Source organism: Pteropus alecto, unplaced genomic scaffold, assembly GCF_000325575.1.
Source record: "Pteropus alecto unplaced genomic scaffold, ASM32557v1 scaffold23, whole genome shotgun sequence".
Taxonomy (NCBI): Eukaryota; Metazoa; Chordata; class Mammalia; order Chiroptera; family Pteropodidae; genus Pteropus; species Pteropus alecto.
In genome coordinates this window covers 8,247,043-8,265,473 of record NW_006435837.1, presented here as the reverse complement: position 1 = coordinate 8,265,473, position 18,431 = coordinate 8,247,043, and the positions used below count along the sequence as shown (strand labels likewise).

The following is an 18,431-nucleotide window of genomic DNA, read 5'->3' as shown; positions in this document are numbered from 1 at the left end:
GTGTCGTGTCGGTCACTCGCTCGCCCCGGGAGGGGTTCGGCTCGTTGCCCCTTGCCTCCTAGCGACTGACGCAGGAGGAAAGACGGGTTCCGACACCCACACGCCCGGGGAGGGGGCCCCTTATACACAAGCTCCTGGGCGGGGGGAGAGGCAGGCACACAACCCCTGGGAACACTCACACCAGCCTTACCCCCGACCACTCGGGCACACACACACTCACACACCCCAGCCCACCCAGACCAAACTCGCTCCCGAATGATACATGGAGGGAAAGCAAAGGCGCTCTGCACGATCCCAGGTTGGCGACATCCGACGCGCTCCCGAGGAGAACCCTTGCTAACGTGTCATGACCACTTGGGTGAGGAGTTAGGAATGTAAAGCCAGTCCTTGGGGGCTGGAGGCGGGTTGGGGCGTTATCAGAGTCAGACCGGCCAAGGTTTCCGAATCGTGATACTACTTTGCTTCCAACTGAGTATATAAAAGAGGCAAGATGAGAATTTTAAGTGCTGACCTAGTCGTAGTGGAGGGATTTTGTAGTTGTTTCTTTTTAAGTGATGACACATCCCGTGACCACGGTTCTTTTGAGGAATGACTTTTCTGCTAGTTTCCAAATTGTCACGTGACCACAGTCTTTTTATAGGCTTTCAGCGTCGCGATGAATCCAATAGACAGAATTCGATTGCTTTTTTAAAATTAAAAAAACAATTTTTTTTCTTTTACTTGTCTGTCTTTCAGTCTTTGGCACCACGGTTATGGAAAATCCCTAAATGGCCTGTAATTTCGGAAACCGGTCAGTGGAGCAAAACTAGAAATGAAGGCAAACCAGAACTCTTCAGTCAGGGACCTTTAACGAAACTTCTTAGGGTCTCTTTTAGAAGCTTATGTTGAAATTCTCACTACTTGTCTAGTACTGTCGATATCTTATTTAGATTCTCAAATCTAAGACAGCAGTGTGGGTGGCAGTCTGATGTTTTCAGTATTTTTGTGAAGATATTTTAGTAAATTCTTCTTGGTTATACTAAAAACTTTCTGGCCTGATGACTTATTTTGGAGAGTTTTGTAATGCGAGCGTACTTTTGGTTTATCATTTGTGAGGTTAGAGTGGATCGATGAAAACTGAGTAGACATCTTTGGCAAGCTGGGTTCTTGGAGATTAGGGAAATACTTTAGTACTCCTCCTTCTTTCCCAACCTCCCTCTTTCCCAACTCTTTTATCTCTTTTTATTTTTTTCTATCTCAGTCACATCTTCCATCTAGGCTACAGTACTTTGGAGGCCTGAAGCTAAAAGTTCTTTTGTTTTTAGAAGTTAGTTTTTAGCCTCCCTCATTTCTTACCATATCTTGGGGCTGATACTCTGGCACTGGATGTTCTGTGTGTGTGAATCCTGTACTCGCATCATTTTATTTAATTTTCACAGCATTTTGTAGCTTCAGCTCCGTTTTACAGATAAGGAATTTGCTGGGGCATAGGAGAGTTAGGCCTGTTTCCCATGGTCACACAGAGCACAGCCAGGCTTCAAAGCAGGCCTGTGTGAGTGGTAGTTCTCAACTGGAGGCTTTCGATAATGTCTGCAGGTATTTTTGGTTCACACCTGAGAGAGAGTGCAGCTGGCATCTAGTGGATAGAGGCCAGGGATGCTTCTCAACATCTTTTAAGGCACAGGACAGCCCCCCACAACAAAGAGTTGTCTGGCGCAAAATGTCACAAGGGGTTTGAGAAACTCTGCTTTCCCGTGGTCTGTGTGACTTCAGAGCTCATGGTCCAGCGCTTCTGTAGCTAATGGAATGTCGTTTTCCTCTTTAGGATACCTCCTCCTCATTATTTTAAGGGTGAGGGAAATTTGAGAACTTGGAGATTTCCCTTGACTAAGAGACATATTCATTTAAAAGAGTAAGGAGTAAGCAAATAATTTCTGATAACAGAATTTTATTTTATTTTTTTAGGCAAAAGTGTCTGAAAGAACATGTGAGCTATTCCAATCTGTTGAAGCAGACTTAACGAGTTTGCTTTCTGTATTATTCCAGTTGTTAACAAACACTTTCCAAGTAGCCTGTCAGCACTGTTACAAAGGTGCAAGGCGCTGGTGGTGTGAAGGGCAGTAGGGAGCTTACAGGCTAATTACAATCATAAGATCAGGTTCTGACTTTGTCCTAGAACAAAATTTATTGTCCGGTTGGGGGCCAGGTGTCAAAAAAAAAAAAAAAACAGGTGCACACTCACACACAGGTACCTATAACATGGCATTTACTCTGGGCAGACTTAGGTGAAATGAGGAAAAGTTGATGTGTTTTTGATGGCTTTGTAGGTTGACCGCATGTGAATATTTATAACAATCCAATCCAGTAGCCATTCTTGTTGAGCATAAAATTCTTCCTTAAATTTAGTCCTAGTAGACAATAGTTACGCATGAATTTTATCATTGAAGTCAGGAAATAAAGAATGACGTTTTTAAAAAAATGGACTTTTATGTCATATTCCAGCCTGTTTTCACCATGTCTATCTAAGACTAGGCCCTTCAGCATATGTACTGCGTCATTACAGTGGCAGGTGTAACTTCTAGGTGAACTTTGGGAGTAATTGATTGAGAGGAGGAGTCAAAAGGGTCGCCTCTCTTTTTAGGAATCTTTGCCAAAGTGTTATTCAGTGCAGTCTACATGGCATCTTTTGCAGGGAGCTTTGCTTTTTGACTCATGCTGATGGACAGCATGTTCTTTGCTAATTAGGAGGTTTCTGTGCCTCTTATCAGGAATCATCTGCTGTTGGGTAGAGGCGATGCTGATGATTGCTATGGCTTGGGCTCTAACAAAGGAATGTGTGTTCTTTTCTTGCGGGAGGGATTGTATTCTGCAAAGGATCAAGAGCAATCAGTGCAGGAAGAACATCTCCTGGCTTGGAGGAGTCTTGCTCCATCTGTACTTGGCTTACTACTCTGGCTAAGTTAGGTCACCACATTTCTTTCTTTGTAAAATGAGACAGTTGTACTTTATAATCTCTCTGAGATTATATGACATCAATTTATTGGCTTCCAAGTAGTTCTGCCCCACGCGATTTGCTGGTTAAGTGGCAGGAAGAAATAAGCCAAATAGAAGTGTGTGTGAATGTGGATGTGTGGTGTGAGTGCAACACATCTCACTTGAAAGCTAGCTAGGTGATAAATTTGTTAGTCCAAACCAAGGACAAGAAAATAGGGCTTGTGACTAAGTAGATTATTAACAGAGAACACTTATTAAGGATTTTTTGGGCGGAAGGGTGCGCCCACAAAATGCCTCGGGGAGTTTGGAAAACTGTGGTGCAAATGAAAGGTCAGGATACCTGAGAGGGGGACCTGGGAGACTCAGGTGGGTGGGTGGAGGGAGTCCTTGCTGCCTCGGGCTGGGTAGGTGGGTTTGGAGGTAGGTCCAGGGCCATGGGTTCCTGGGTTTGTTAGCTAACTCGGAGGAAAAATCTGTTCTCCAAAATGAATCTGGTAATTGTACATGTCGTGAAGTTAAGCCCTGAGTATTCCACCTTCTGGATTCTTCCATTAGTTTTTGTTAATTTTTGACCATGATGGGTACAGGGTTTGGAATGCTGTTGCTTATCATGAATGCGGCGTGGGCGACTACAGGTAAGTGCACGTAAGTAAGGTGACAGCTAGGTCAGCATGGGGTGGAGAGAGACGGGTGTGTTTTGGAAGAAATGTAGAAGTGAAGCAGTCGAGGCTTCACTGAACCTGGCTCATGTCATCGTGGGGAGTCTGGACACAGACTTCACTTTTGTCCCAGGCCCGAAGCCTTACCAATGTGTGCTATTGTTTGACAGGGTTGGAGAAACAGCATGGCACAACTTGATACCTTCATTCCACGGCCATGTTCATTATCCAGGTGTGAAGGATAGCAGGGCAGTGTAAACTAACAAACCGAACTGTTCAGTGTAAACTGAACTAATTGTTTTCATTCCAAAATCTTGTGCATCGTGTTTAGTTTTGGGGTACAGAGGCTAAGGCAGTTTTCAGAACATTAGTTCTCCTAAGAGTTGTTGTGTTGTCAGTGTGAGAAAAGCTTGAAAAAGGCCTCACAGATTTCTGCTTCTAGAACTTGCTATGCAGAACTCTAACAAACAGGAGTGTTTAAATAATTTAACAGGCTCAAAAAAGTCAGCGCTCACTGGGCTACGAGTACTGTGAGACAACTGCTGCAGTCTGCAGCTTCATGCAGGTATAGAGCGGCGATCAGATGGCCGTGCCTAAAAATGCATACGTGGTTTAGTTGGAAGTCAGAACAGAACAACAGAAGCGCTTGAGAACCACATGCCGGTGGATGCAGAGCATTCTCTGGAACGAGGTCCAGTCCTCTTGAATAAAATTTCATAGATAGTTGTTTTGGAGCAAACAGCTGCCACCCTCATATCCTGTTCCACATTAATATTTGTGCAGTACTTGATATTTTATCACGTAGCCCTGGAAAACCAGCTTTGCAGAGGTATGATGTCATCGAAAGGAATGTGGTGCGATCCAGTGTTGAAATTGTGAACTCCCTCGAGTGCCAGTGTGCATGCTGTCCTGCAGATGGCCAGGACCTCTGTGGTTCCCTCAGAAATTTAAAACAGCTTGTTCTGCCCCGCTTCCTCTGCAGCCGGACCCTTGATTCCCCTTGCCCTCCTTGTCCTCAGGGTTTCATCTCCATTTTCTGCTGCTCACACTTCTTTAGGAAGAAGATCTAGTGGAGTAAGGGCCACTGGATGCAGAGGGGCGGTCATGGGGTCTCCAGCGTTTCAGAAACCCTTGGCGCGCTCAGCCCAGCTGGCCTGTTCTTGATAAGTGTCAAGACGTGGGTTGGGTTTCCTCGTCTCTTCAATTTGTCACCTGTGGACCATTTGTTTTCCATCTTCTCAATTTCATTGTTGTTTCTCACTTATAGTTGTTCCCTCTTGTTGTCCTTTTTGGGTTTGTACATTTTTTAGTTCTTTCTGTCATTTGGTGGGAGGGAAGGTGACACATATGTGACTTGCCCTGTTTAATTAGACCGGCGGCAGTTATTTAATTTTTGTGAACTTGAGTTTATTGACTTCTAAAACGTGGGTGATAGTGTCCAACTTGAAGGCAGTTTGAAGGTGCTATATGCCAGGCATCTAGTAGATATTTAGTAAACAGTGGCGACTCATGTTTTCCCGGTCATAGCATTTGTTATTTGAGCTAACATGACGACAGCAGTAGGTAGGGAGGGAAATGGACATGTTTCTTGTGTGGATGAATGCAGTGGGTAAGACAGAAGAAGAAAGAGATTTTGGAAACGGAGAAAATAATTAGCTTGGTTTTAGATATGTTGAATTTGAACTGCCATCAGAGTACCAGATGAACATCTTATAAAAGGATTGGAATTTTCGTCTGGCCCCGAGGGTTACGAGGGTGGAGGTGGACTTTAGTTTAGAAAGCACTGGGTTTTTTATATTCCCAGGAAGATGGGTTTGAGAAGAGGTAAGGCCTTCGACCTTGCCGTATACCAGCTTTCAGAGCTTGTTAGAAAAGGGAGTCACCTAGGTTGCAGAAAGCTAAGGGGTGAAAGGGAGAGAAAGCGGAACCTATTCTCAGGGTAGTTTTGTGGACCATTAAGTAGAAAGCATTTTCAAGGTCACTGCCAGGCTGTGGCTGAGTCTTGGCTAAGACTCAAAGGTCTCACTTACTCCTCCAGCTAGAGGACTGATACTTTGCAAGATCCTTGCACATTTGGACCTCCATTACCTTATTTGTCTAAAAAAAATGCCAGAGTACCCTTCTGAGATTTTAATGACATGTACATCTAGACAAATGGCTACATCTGAAAGAATTCATTGTCTCTTAGGTGGGCCTCTGAGTGGGGGGACACTGATTAACCATGAGGGTGTTTTCTAAAAGTGTACACCGTGAAGTCCTAAGAGAAACACTTTTCTCTTTTTTCACTTTAGGGGTACACATGCCTTAGGGCATTTAGGCGAGGACTGAGGAGAAGCCCTTGGATTGGCCATTAGGAGGCGTCTGGTGACTTCTGCATATATACAGCGTGGAGACGAAGTTGGGATCCTGTGTGTGGTGAGCAGAGTGGAAGGTTGATCAGGCATAGAGGTGGAATGGGTCGTGATGCAGAATAAGTTTAGGCTTGGAAAGTTTTTTGTAAGCAAAGTCAGTCATTACCTTGCTGTAATGGGCATCGTTGATGGAGAAGTGGGATGATGTGAACTTTCTGGAAAGCTACCTGTAGCACTCCGAACGTTTCTTCTCATTTTGACCTGGTGACCCCTTCCTGCAGAATGTGAGCCTCTGATCTAGCTGAGTCCTCTTTGCCAGACATGTCGCCGTCCTCTTGAAATATATCTTCTTGGGAAATTTCCACTCTTACTTAATTTCTCTAACAGCCAAGAAGTTCCACTTTGCTGTGGCTTCATGTCTTGTGGGCAGTGTTTGTATACTAACTCTTCCTTGAGTTTATTTGGAAGTTCTCCGGCCCTTACCCTTTTCTGCTCCAAAACAAAGACTCCTGGTTTCTAGTTTAACTTGTGCATACTCAGAACCAATATTCCCTGAAGTTACAGCAGATCACTGCAGATCATAATTTATGTTTAGCTGCTTTAATATATTTTTCTAACATGCATATTCAAATTCATTTCTTTTATAATGCATTCTTCCTGAAATACCCAGCCATAATTTCCAGTACTTTATCTGTTTCTTTGCATTTTAATTCTGTCCCCCAAAGTGCAACCTTAAACTGTTCCCACTCTTTATCGTCAAGCATTTTAAGTGCCTTTTACGGGTAAGTATCTTATTATAGGTAAATTTATTTATGCTTGTTCCTTTTAAGGACCAAATTAAACACAACCAAAGAACCAAACGTTACCCTCACTTACAGAATTAGTGGTTTTCTGTGAGTCTGTTCACTGAACCATCACAGTTCATGGTCAAAGTGTAATAATAAAGTCTGACGAGTGAGGGAGAGAACGAGAAATAGCGATGCGAAGTGAAGATGAAAGCCTTGAGAGTGTTATGAGCTACACAAGTGGATTGCACATAATATACGAATGATGCAGACATGTATTTATCATTTCTTGAGGTCCAGATTCCTTTAAGAATCCGATGAAACCTTTTTTATTCTTTCCAGAAAAAGCTCAGCACACGTGCTTCCATCCATACACTCATCCTTATTTCACATGTGATTCTAGGAGGTGTATTTTCCCCTGCAGCTCCTTCGTGGACTCCCAGTGAAGCACACTATATGTACACTGTCCAATACAGCACTCATGTAACAATTTAAATTTACAGTAATTAAAATTAAATAAAATTTTAAAATGCAGTTGCTCATTTTAAAATTTTAAAATGCAGGTGCTCAGTAGCAACGTGTGATTAATACTACTGTATCTGACAGCACACGTGTAGAACACCTTCATCATTGCAGAAATGTCTGGTTTAAGAAGATTTAGTTTCTTTAGCAATTCTGTTTTTTCCTTCTCTCTTTTCTCTTCCCACTCTCTCCACAGTGGTTAATGATTAGTTAGTATACTACAGAGATGTCTCGTTTTAAGCAAAATTGTGAGTATATGTTTTTTAGAAGTTTAATTAAATGAATGATCTTCAAAAAAGTCCTTATTGCAATGAGTTTTTAAAATAGGCCTAGCTGCTCTGAGATCGTGATAATGTGGTTTGATTATACTTTTCCTTCTCTAGCTATCTCTGTGAGTTAATGCTCAGGGGTCGATTCGGTAATTTATTTCATCTGGCAAATTGCACTCCAAGTTGGTCTATTCCCATGGTATTTTGCTTATTCTCCAGCTGAACCCTGTTTTTGGTCCACCTCTTGCTGTAGAAATAGCACCCATCACACTTAATGACTTTCTCAACTTGCTTCTTGTTCTTACATTTCAGCAAGACAACCAGGAAAACGAGAAACCGAGTGGGACTAATTAGGTTCAGTGAGACACACATTTAAGATAATATGAGGAAATAAATACAGCTCAAGGGAAAATAGAAATAATTAAGAGATTGTTCATGCTTTTGTTTTCCTTGGTTAGTTTCTTTGAGCCTGTTTCACAAGCTTTGAAATGAAATAAGTGGTATGTCTCTAGGATATTCAGGGTGAATGCAAAAGGAATGTATGATTTTGGAAAAAAAAATCTGTTCATAAATTAAACCAGGAATGATACATTCAATTTAAATGTTTGGAAGTGAGAACTAGTAAAGGGATTACAGAGCATGTGTTTCAAAGTCAGAAATTTTGAGAAAAGTAGTTTACAAACCCAGCCTTCTCTCCCTTTGACTGCTTCTTAGAGGAATGTTGTCATTTTTTTAATGTTCAGCAGCTTCCTGTTGCAGTCAATAGTTCTTATTTTAAAGTGGTTTTCTCATTAGACTTGCAAGTAAGAATCAATTTTTTTTTGTCTCTTTCCATACATTTTAATAGACCTCAAAAATAGAATGGGGGAAGGACTGATTGATTAGAGAAACAGAATTATAAGTACAGAAAGTACAAGTAGAAAAATAAGAATAGAATAAGAATAAAGGAGGAAGTAACTTACTTTGTTCTCAGTTTAGCACTTACTTGGTACCTCACCATATTTAAAACTTTGTACAAGATGTTGCAGAACAAAAGGGCAAATGAATGATGGCATTAGGTGTTTTGTGTCCCGCCTAGGGAACTGACATTGTAATTAGGAAACAGATACATGCACAACTGATAGATTAGAGCCCAAGTGAATGAGAGCTGTAATGGAGGTGGAAATGATGAGAAAGAAGGATTAGGGAGAGGAGCCTAGAAAGCTTCTTGGGTGAGGTGATTTCAATTAGACCTTTGGATAACTAAGATTTTTATAGCTGTCCAGGTGTAGAGATAGGCCTCCCAGGCCAAGATAAGGGCTTGAGCAAAGGCTGGACAGTAAATGCCTGTGATAGGTGTAGGGATGGTGACTTGTAGGGATATAATTGGGACAGGCTTATAAGCGAGGTTGGATAGTTCTGAATGCCATGCTCAGAATCCAGTAATATAAAAATAATGAAGAAATAAATGGATTTAGTTACCTGTAAGAATGGAAACAATGAGATCCATGACCAATAAAAAATGTCTACCTTTAATTAAACATTCCTGTTAGAGATGTATATTCTCCATGTTCGGGTCTGACTCCCCTTGGTTTATTGTAGTATATGGCTTTGAAAGTCAGCTAGGGGTTGCAGAAGGCCGGAGAAAAGGCTACTACTGATAAAACTATCCATAAACAATTGATAGTGCAAGATAAAAATCCACAATGGAAAAGTTGGAAAAATAGGATTATAAAAAAGAAAGGGTTGACATACAATACTCTCTTTTTATCTTTAGTTTTGAAGTATCTTCTGAAAACATGGTTCACTTTCTTTCCTGCTGGTGACCTCTACTTATCCAACTTCTCATTCAGATTAGTGTGTGCCATATACAACGTGTGTTGGTACCAGCATATGGTATTGTAATCCTAAAGTAGTACCTATTGTGCCTGTAACTGCTTTATTTAAGAAGATACTGCTGAAGGGACAAGGAGATTGTCGCTCTGTAAATCTAATTTTAGGGTCTTATTGTTAATAAGACCTTAGGCTGTGTGCGCGCAAAGTTGTGCAACCATCACCACTGGCTAATTCCAGAATATTTTCACCCCTTTCCCCAAAGAAACCCCATACTCATTAGCAGTCACTCTCTATTTACCTCTCTCCCTGCATTCCCTGGAACCAGAAATCTACTTTCTGTCTATGGATTTGCCCATTCTGAACATTTCATATAAATGGAATCATATAATACATGGCCTTTTGCGTTGTATATATCAGCACTTCATTCCTTTTCATGGCTGATTAATCTTCCATTGTATAGATATGCCACATTTTATTGTCCCTTATTAGTTGATGGACATTTGGGTTGTTTCCACTTTTGGGCTATGATGAATAATGCTGCTTTGAACATTCACGTATAAGTGTTTATGTGGATGTATTTCTCTTAGATATATGCCCAAGAGAGGAATTGCTGGGTGATATGACAACTCTGCGTTTATCTTTTTGAGGAACCACCAAGCTGATTTTCATTGTCACTGCACCATTTTACATTCCCATCAGCAGTATATGAGGGTTACAGTTTCTCCACAACTTCAGCACTTGTCATTGTCTTGATTCTAGCCATCTTAGTGGGTGTGAAGTAGTATCTTGTAGTTTTGATTTGCCTTTCCCTATTCGCTAATGATGCTGACCATTTTTGCCCTTTTTTAAATTGGGTTATTTGGTTTTTATTGATGAGTTGTAAGAGTTCTTTATACATCTGGATACAAGTCCCTTATCAGATATTTGGTTTGCCAGTATTTTCCCCCATTCAGTGTGTTGTCTTTTTACTTGCTTGATAACACAAAAGTTTCTAATTTTGATTTCAGTTTTTTTATTTCTTTTGGTGTCATACTGAGTTATTTTTAATATAATCAGTTATAGAAAAATTTAGGAAGCAATCGTCCTTGAGGTATGGCTGATAGCAGTATTTAAAAAAAATTTAAAAGATGATTTCCATTCCATTTAACTGCAGCATTCAGTCAAACTAGACTTAAACTGAAAATGAAGCTTTTGATTCATTTTTATATACTTTTGATATTAAAAAAAGTATGATTTTGCAATCAAATCAGAACTTTGAAGATCGAACTCGGTATTGATTATTCTAGGTTTTCTTGTGACTTTAATGTAAATCCGCAAGCTTTTACATGGTGTGATGATGGAGAGCATACTGTTTGGGTATCTTTCTGCAGTCCCATGTCTGCACGTCTCCTCGAGGTGTGCAGAACACTCCCCAGTTAGGCATTTAGGTCATTTCTAGAAATCCTTACTAGGCTTTGAAGGCCCTGCCTGCTTCAGGCCTCTCTCTCCAGTCCCACGTGCATAGAACTCTGTCTCTGGGCTCCAGGTGCATGGGTCTACCTGGGGGTCTACCTTGGGCTCTCCGGGTACATGCCAGGCTGCCTGGGCAGGGCCTTGGCTTGGGCTGGTCCCACTTCCGGGTTCCTGTTCCCTCCCCTCTTCTTAGTTTCCTCCTCCTGCTGAGTTTACCCTGTGGTCAGCTCATCCATCTGTAGTGGTGTCAGACCTTGGCGAGGCTCTGTTCCAAGGCCAGCATGCGGCTGCACGCGACTCACGGTCATTGAGACATTGCTTTAGAACAGCCCACACTGGAAGCTGGTGTATAGTCTCTCACTGACACTGTTGAACACAACCCACTTCTCCTCTGGCGTTGGAAGTCACCGCTTTTTCTTTAACTGAGTAGCCGGTAAAGTAGCTGGCTGTGTTACAGAATAATGTATGGAGTTTCAGTCCCTCTGATGGCTGAAATCACAGGGAGCTCTGTGAGATACCCTGAGATGCCCACACGGGGACCCTGATAGAGCCTCAGGTTTACACGTCTCATCTCTCATTCGCCAAGGGAGACGCTGGGCAGAATCCCTGCACTGTTTAAGTTCTTTGGTTTTGGGTTGAGTGTGAATAGTTTCATTCTGTACCTCTCATTTGTAAGACTCGCCACGGTTGTAACCTACATGGGTTTGTGTGTGGATTGTCACCTCCCCCAGATACCAGCTCCAGGAGACGGTGTGGCTCGCATCCTCAGCACCTGGCACACAATAGGCCCTCACTAAGTGTTGGCTGAAAAATTCCTTTCCACTCATTCCACTGAACGCTAGGCTTCCCCAACCTTTTGAGCACCAGAGACCAGTGCTCCTATAAGAATCTAAGGCCTGATCTGAGGCGGAGCTGAGGCAGTGATGCTGACGCTGGGGAGTGGCTGCAAATACGGATGAAGCCTCGCTTGCTTGCCCACTGTTCACCACCTGCTGCGTGGCTCCGTTCCTAACAGGCTGCAGATGTTCTTTATACTATATGTCAATGGATTGACTACTACTAGTTCTGTCAGGTTAACTTGTTTTTGTGCAGATCTTGAAATAAAGCGAGCAGTTGACTGTTACCATTGCAACTGCTTATACCTGCAACAGCAACAGGAAAACACTAAAAAATAAGTGCAAAGGCAGCTGAGCCTAGTGGGTTAGTGCTGGGCTTTAGAGTCGTGAGTCAGCTGCATTCAGATCTCATTTTTTACTGTGTGCTCAGCCGAGGTATGTAACCTTTCTGAGTCAGTGTGCTCATCTGGAGTATAGGGGTAAAGAGACTTGTGAGGAGTGAATGCAGCGAAGCAGAGTAAATGGCTTACATGGCTTAGTCAATATTAGCGTTGTTGTTGTTACAGCCATACCTCGTTTTATCGCGTGTTGATTTATCATACTTTGCAGATATTGCTTTTTTTTTTAAACAAATTGAAGGTTTGTGGCAACCACCAGCATAAAGATTATGGCTCGCCAAAGGCTCAGATGATGGCTAGCATTTTTTAGGAATAAAGTATTTTTTAATTAAGGCACGTACATTGTTTTTTAGACATGCTATTGCACACTTAATAGATTATAGTGTAAACCTCTTATATAAACTGGGAAACCAAAAAATTCATGTGACTTGCTCTGTTGTGATATTTGCTTTATTGCAGTGGTCTGGAACTGGACCCCCGATATCTCTGAGGTATGCCGGTCATTACTGTTTTATCTTTAACTCTAAAATTTCGAAGTTTTGAAGAGTCTCCTTTGTTTTCAAATATTGAACTTATAAGTTAAGGACTGCTATATGTTGAGTCCCACAAAAATGCCCTTTGCTTTTAAGGGGGAGAAGGGATTGAAACTGTTGGTTTAGACCCAGAGAGGCTGGTACTTTAGCACAGCTCCGCATTCATTACTGGGAAACCATCACATTGATTTGGTCTCTAAGGCTAGGATCCTTTGGCTTCTTAATGTCTGCCTAATCCTCTCAGTTGTTCTGCCCATAACTCTTACTGAAATTTGAAGAAATGGCCATAAATGAAATCTTTTTGTAAAACTGCCAGTAAAGACTTCTTCATATATTCATTCCACAGAAACTTCCTGCACTCCGGTCATGAGCCTGGCACAGTGGTGAACTGCTTTAAGAGCACTAGAGGTAGGTACTGTTGTCACCACTGTCCTCATGAGCTTCAGGATGTCAAGTAGCTTGTCTATAGGTCTGCGTTCATGGCCTTTGGCACCAGGAACCAGTTCTTTTTGACAGTAGGCTTTTATTTGGCCACAGGAAAGATTTCACCTTGGCCGCCCAGAAAAAATCTTTCCAACACTGCTGCCCTAGCCTTAGCCCAGCGTCTCCTGTGTCACATTGGTGCTTCTCTCTCACGTGGCCCTTCTTTTTTCCTTGTTGTGTTAGTTTTATTTTATTCTCTGGAATATGATTATTCCGAGCCACTCTAAATTTGGGCACATTTTGAAGAATGAGTGAAATATTTTACATTTCATCTTAACAAAATTTTATAGTTGTCTGAGTGTAAAACTTAGAAAAGAAAGCTGGGCAAGCGAAAAACTTTGAAAAAACAATGATTAAAGTGTAGTATTTGATTCTAGCACTTTTTTTAGACTGAGAAACGTCATGTGCAGCTTTCAGATGCAATTTCCTTTTAAATTAGGAATCTAGCTGCTAATATAAGTCAGATATTTCTTTCACATTTTAATTATTGCGCTTACCTTTAAAAGTATGAAAGCGAATGTGCATTGCTAAGGTGAGCTTTCTGACATTTTATTTGCAGATGATGATGATGCTTGAACTGAACATTTAAGGTGAGATTTATTACCTCTGTAGTATGCTTCTCTTATTCAGATTCCTTATCGAATTTAACTGAATTGCTAACCGTAACCTTGGTGAAGATTGTTGCCTTTGGGCAGTCACTCCAAACTGGAGTATAAAAGACTTCACGTTACATTTTAAGGTAAGTTCTCAAAATAGCGTAGGATACCTTTATTCATTCAACTCATACTAAAGTTTCAAAGGATTTTACTGTTTTTAGAGAAGAAAAAGAACGCTTTTAACGTCTGTAAACTGAGTAAGGTTATATTAACGTGTAGATTACATGAAGCTAGCTTTTGTTAGTTGCTATTGGGAAATAAAATGGTTTGTAAAATTATTTGTATCACCATGTATGTTTATATGCAACTCTACAGTTAGAATCAGAGAGATGTTTGTGTGTATATTTGTTGTTTTAGCAAATGCCAACATACTCCCAAATAGGATATCTGAGAGGCCCCAAAATATAGATGGTAAATGTAAACATTGTCCCCTATTTCCTGATGTGTGTGTCTAGCAGTCCCCAGATTTTTTGATCAGAAAATTTGTTTGATCACAAACTAGGAAATCCCACATTATTATGAAAAAAGAACTATCAATGTGTCCTGATAAAATTAGAAATGACAAATCCCAGGGAATTTCTGAGAATTTGGTAGATGTGTGCAACTAGTCATCTGAGTGGAGGTTGTTAGATTGCATAATCTGGTTTATAATTTGATGTAAAGATTCTAACAATTCAATGCTGTACAATGAAACTTTGTGTCTGGTAAGGCAGTTAGAGGCCTGTTAAAATTCTGGGATAAACCATAGACTGGACTTTCGCACCTCTGTTACACCCTCATTACACAACATGTACCTTAAACGTGTGTGAAAGGAACGACCTTGGGTGGGGTTGCTGAGGAAGGTTCCCAGTGTTGGTGATGACCGTGCCGAAGGGTCCCAAGGGCCCAGCGGTGGGTTAAGCGAAGCAGGGTGGGCTCATTAGCACAAGGACAGCAGGGGCCCGCGTGGAGACAAGGGAGAGTGCACGAGCTGAGCAAGTGCAGGTGGATTTCAGTTCCATCCGGCTGCATTTCCGAATGGCTGGAGCTGAGAACGGGGAGCAGGGCCAAGTGTCTTGCCTTAGATGTTGGGCACAGAGTTGCATCTCGATCTACGGGAGAGTGTTAAAGGACGGGGCGTCCGACATGCCTTCCATGTGGCAGAATGGTTGGTGTGCTTTTTTGGTTTTGTTACTCCTTTTTCTATAAGTTTAAGTTGTTTAAGCAAAATTATAAAGAATTAAACAAAGGAACCGATTTACCAGATTGTTATCTATGTCAGAAAATTAAAAGGCTTGAGATTTTTTTACTTTCTTCTCTGATGTTAATTTACTCTGGGCATTGGGCAGGGTGATCCCTTGGCAGTCAAAAGTCTCCAAGAAGTATGCACCTTGATTGTCTCATACTTTTGCTGGCCAATTTAAATTGTATTTATTATAGTAATAATTACTATAGTAATTTAAAAAAGCCAGTAAGAGTTGGGGGCAATTTGCTACAGGTTTTACCAGCATAGTATGGTATGTAGTTAGAAATACGAAATTCTTGCACATTATAGGATGTGTTCAGTTACATTACACCAGGTCATATCTGCATTTAACTAGGAGATAGCCAGATGTTTACTGCAGTGATTTTGCGGATTCATCCCAGTCAGAATAACAGTTATTGTTCATGCCTCATTACCTCCCATTGAGGTGCACAGTGTCTACTTCCATGTTAAAGTTAACTCCCATTTTTGCTTTAGAGCTACACTCTCCAATACAGCTACTGGCTCTTTAAATATGGTCATTCAACTTAGTTAAAATTAAATAAAATTTAAAAATCAGTTCTTCACTCCCCTAGCCATTTGTCAAGTACTCAGTAGCCACACGTGGCTAGTGGCTGCCATATCAGACACTGTAGACAGGGGACATCTCCAACACTGCAGAAAGTTGTTAGTGCATCTCTAAAGGTTGTCGTTTTTTACCAGTCTTAACATACTTAAAGGCCACTTAATACTGAAATAGTTACAGATTAAGTGATACTATTTGATTTAAAATAACTGGGGAGAAGGGAGAATGGGGAGTTATGGAGGAAATACGATTTGGCACAAGGTGATAATTGCTGAAGCTAGGTTTAGGGTCCATGGGGTTTCATTATATTATTCTCATTATTCAGACATTTTGTGTATGCTTGAAATTTTCCATAACAAAAAATTGGGACAGAAGCTTAAGTAAGAATGGCACGTAGAAGCGGCCGTCTGTACATGGGCAACTGAAACCGCACCCGGACAGGCCGGTGCCTATAGTGCAGGAAAGCTTTTCCTCCTGCTGCAGGGTTTCCCTGAAGGGGTGTGCAGAGCACCGCATTTTTGCTTAAGATTTATTTCATTCCCCCTTGAAACACACAAGTAACAGCTCGTGTTTGTTAAGAGTTGGAACTGCCTAAATGAGTATCGTGAGTACAATGTGCTATATTACGATATTCTGTCAAAAATTCTGCTGGCATTAATTTCAGCAAACTGAAAATAGTGTTCCTGATGAAGAGAACAGAGTCCATTTACTCAGTGGTTGGCTTTTGTTTACTGCCAGATCACTCAGCTTCTGGTTCTGGTTTCCCGGTTACTAGCTACTATGGTGACAGCATTGGAAGAAAGAATGCGGGGGTTGTCAAGTAAACCCCTGGCAGGAGAGGAAAGCCATCAGTGAACACCTCACTGTGTCACCAAAGGGTTGTTTGAAGTTGTTACAGAGACTTGCCTACTTGGTCTCCTACAGCATCTCTAACAAATGGTGGCAGGGCTTATTGTAAGTAGAGAGGAACGGTTCAGGGTAAGATATCTGGGGTGTGACTTGGCCTTGAGTGCCAGCTTCAGCCAGCTGAGACCCAGACAGGGGAAAGAGCGAGCCCTCCCCCGCTGGTGTAGGGAGTAATGGCAGGGTAGTGCCTGGCGTGTGGTCGAGTGCTCCGCAAATGAAAGCTTGTGCTGCTAGGTACTGCCTGTGCAGAAACGAACTGGGACTCTGTGCTTTATTTCCCTAAAATGGTGATATTCACAGAATCGCGCACTGTGCAGGCCTAAAGGAATATAATGGTCCCTTTTTATTTTACAGAGGTCTGAAGTCAAAGATCGTGAGATTAATAATGGCAGGAAAATCATCACTTTTTAAAGTAATTCTCCTTGGAGATGGTGGAGTTGGGAAGAGTTCTCTGATGAACAGATATGTGACTAACAAGTTTGATACCCAGCTCTTCCATACAATAGGTGTGGAGTTTTTAAATAAAGATTTGGAGGTAGATGGACATTTCGTTACCATGCAGATTTGGGACACGGCCGGGCAAGAGCGATTCAGAAGCCTGAGGACACCATTTTACAGAGGTTCCGACTGTTGCCTGCTCACTTTTAGTGTCGATGATTCTCAAAGCTTCCAGAACCTGAATAACTGGAAGAAAGAGTTCATATATTACGCAGATGTAAAAGAGCCCGAAAGCTTTCCTTTTGTGATTTTGGGCAACAAGGTCGACATAAGTGAACGGCAGGTGTCTGCAGAAGAAGCCCGAGCCTGGTGCAGGGACAACGGCGACTGCCCTTACTTTGAAACCAGTGCAAAAGATGCCACGAATGTCGCAGCGGCTTTTGAGGAAGCGGTTCGAAGAGTGCTTGCGACGGAGGACAGGTCAGATCACTTGATTCAGACAGACACAGTCAGTCTGCACCACAAGCCCAGGCCGAGCTCATCTTGCTGTTGATCATTAAAGAGGTTGCCCACGTTCTAACCAACTCACGCATATACGCAAACAAACAGGGTGGAGGAGGCTGAGCGTTTGCATCAATGGATCATCTACTCACAAAGTTAAACCAGCCATACTGCTGTTTCATTAGTGGGTAGGAGGGGGCACACATCCACTCATGGAACAACCTATTTACTCAGTAATGGCACCTTACATTTATAAATTGCAACCGTTGTCTAATAATGTTTAATTTAAATACGTAAGTTACAGAGCTAATAAGTGAGATGACCGGGACTTTCATTATGATTAAAACAAAACACTCAAATATTCTAGAAGTTATTGTTTTTTTTTTTCCTGGGAAAATGGACAACTACTTTTTGTATGTGTGTATTTTTATGTAATTAGCATTTTATTCTTGGTTTGGGGGAAAATTTCCTAAAGCAATAATGTTAGATATTAAAGATTAAAATCTAATGCATTTGCACTGCAGTCATTTGATTACTTCTTTGTTCTCTTTAAAGTTCCTGTGTTCACGTTTTCATTCCACATACAAGAAGTGATCTAAGGAGTAGTCACTCGTCATTTATGTGCCACACGTTCATGACCGCCCCCAACCCAGAAGTCAGCTTTATATTCTTAGAGGAAATGCTAAGGATTGTATAATGTGTGAGGGTAAATGAAGACGTCTTTATTTGATCGTGCATTTATTTAGTGTCTTCTCTTTACTAAACATTGCTTAGTGATTTGCTCTCAAGATTTTTCATCATCTTGCTGCAGTGACCAGACTTACTGATAAAGTGAATTGTGGTCTTTTATGGGTAAAAGTCATGTGTTGTACCTTTCATGCTGATTCCATACTACAGAGGCAAACCAGTGCCTAGACCTCGTGTTAGTGAAGACAGAATGCTCAGCTGTGCAGTGGGGGCTGTCCTGCAGGGTCAGAGGTACATTTTGAAAAACAAAATATATTTCTATCCCTGGCCCCACTCGGGAACCACTGAAAAAGAGTATC

General features: G+C 41.6%; 1 protein-coding gene across 6 annotated transcripts; it reads left to right on the top strand.

Annotated features, from left to right (window-relative positions):
- The first annotated feature begins 3,366 nt into the window (after nucleotides 1-3,366).
- RAB9A (RAB9A, member RAS oncogene family) lies at nucleotides 3,367-17,897 on the top strand. Of its 6 annotated transcripts, none has more exons than XM_015589154.2 (5): nucleotides 3,367-6,047; nucleotides 12,520-12,551; nucleotides 12,940-13,001; nucleotides 13,636-13,666; nucleotides 16,801-17,897. In XM_015589154.2, exon 5 carries the CDS (start codon nucleotides 16,832-16,834, stop codon nucleotides 17,435-17,437), a length of 606 nt encoding a protein of 201 aa, XP_015444640.1. In that variant the 5' UTR covers nucleotides 3,367-6,047; nucleotides 12,520-12,551; nucleotides 12,940-13,001; nucleotides 13,636-13,666; nucleotides 16,801-16,831; the 3' UTR covers nucleotides 17,438-17,897. The 6 variants fall into 6 exon arrangements, with proteins under 6 accessions (XP_015444640.1, XP_006911731.1, XP_015444641.1 ...); XM_015589155.2 differs by lacking the exon at nucleotides 13,636-13,666 and adding an exon at nucleotides 13,707-13,815 and having other exon boundaries at nucleotides 3,368-6,047; XM_015589156.2 differs by lacking the exon at nucleotides 13,636-13,666 and adding an exon at nucleotides 13,689-13,815 and having other exon boundaries at nucleotides 3,368-6,047.
- Nucleotides 17,898-18,431: the final 534 nt, after the last annotated feature.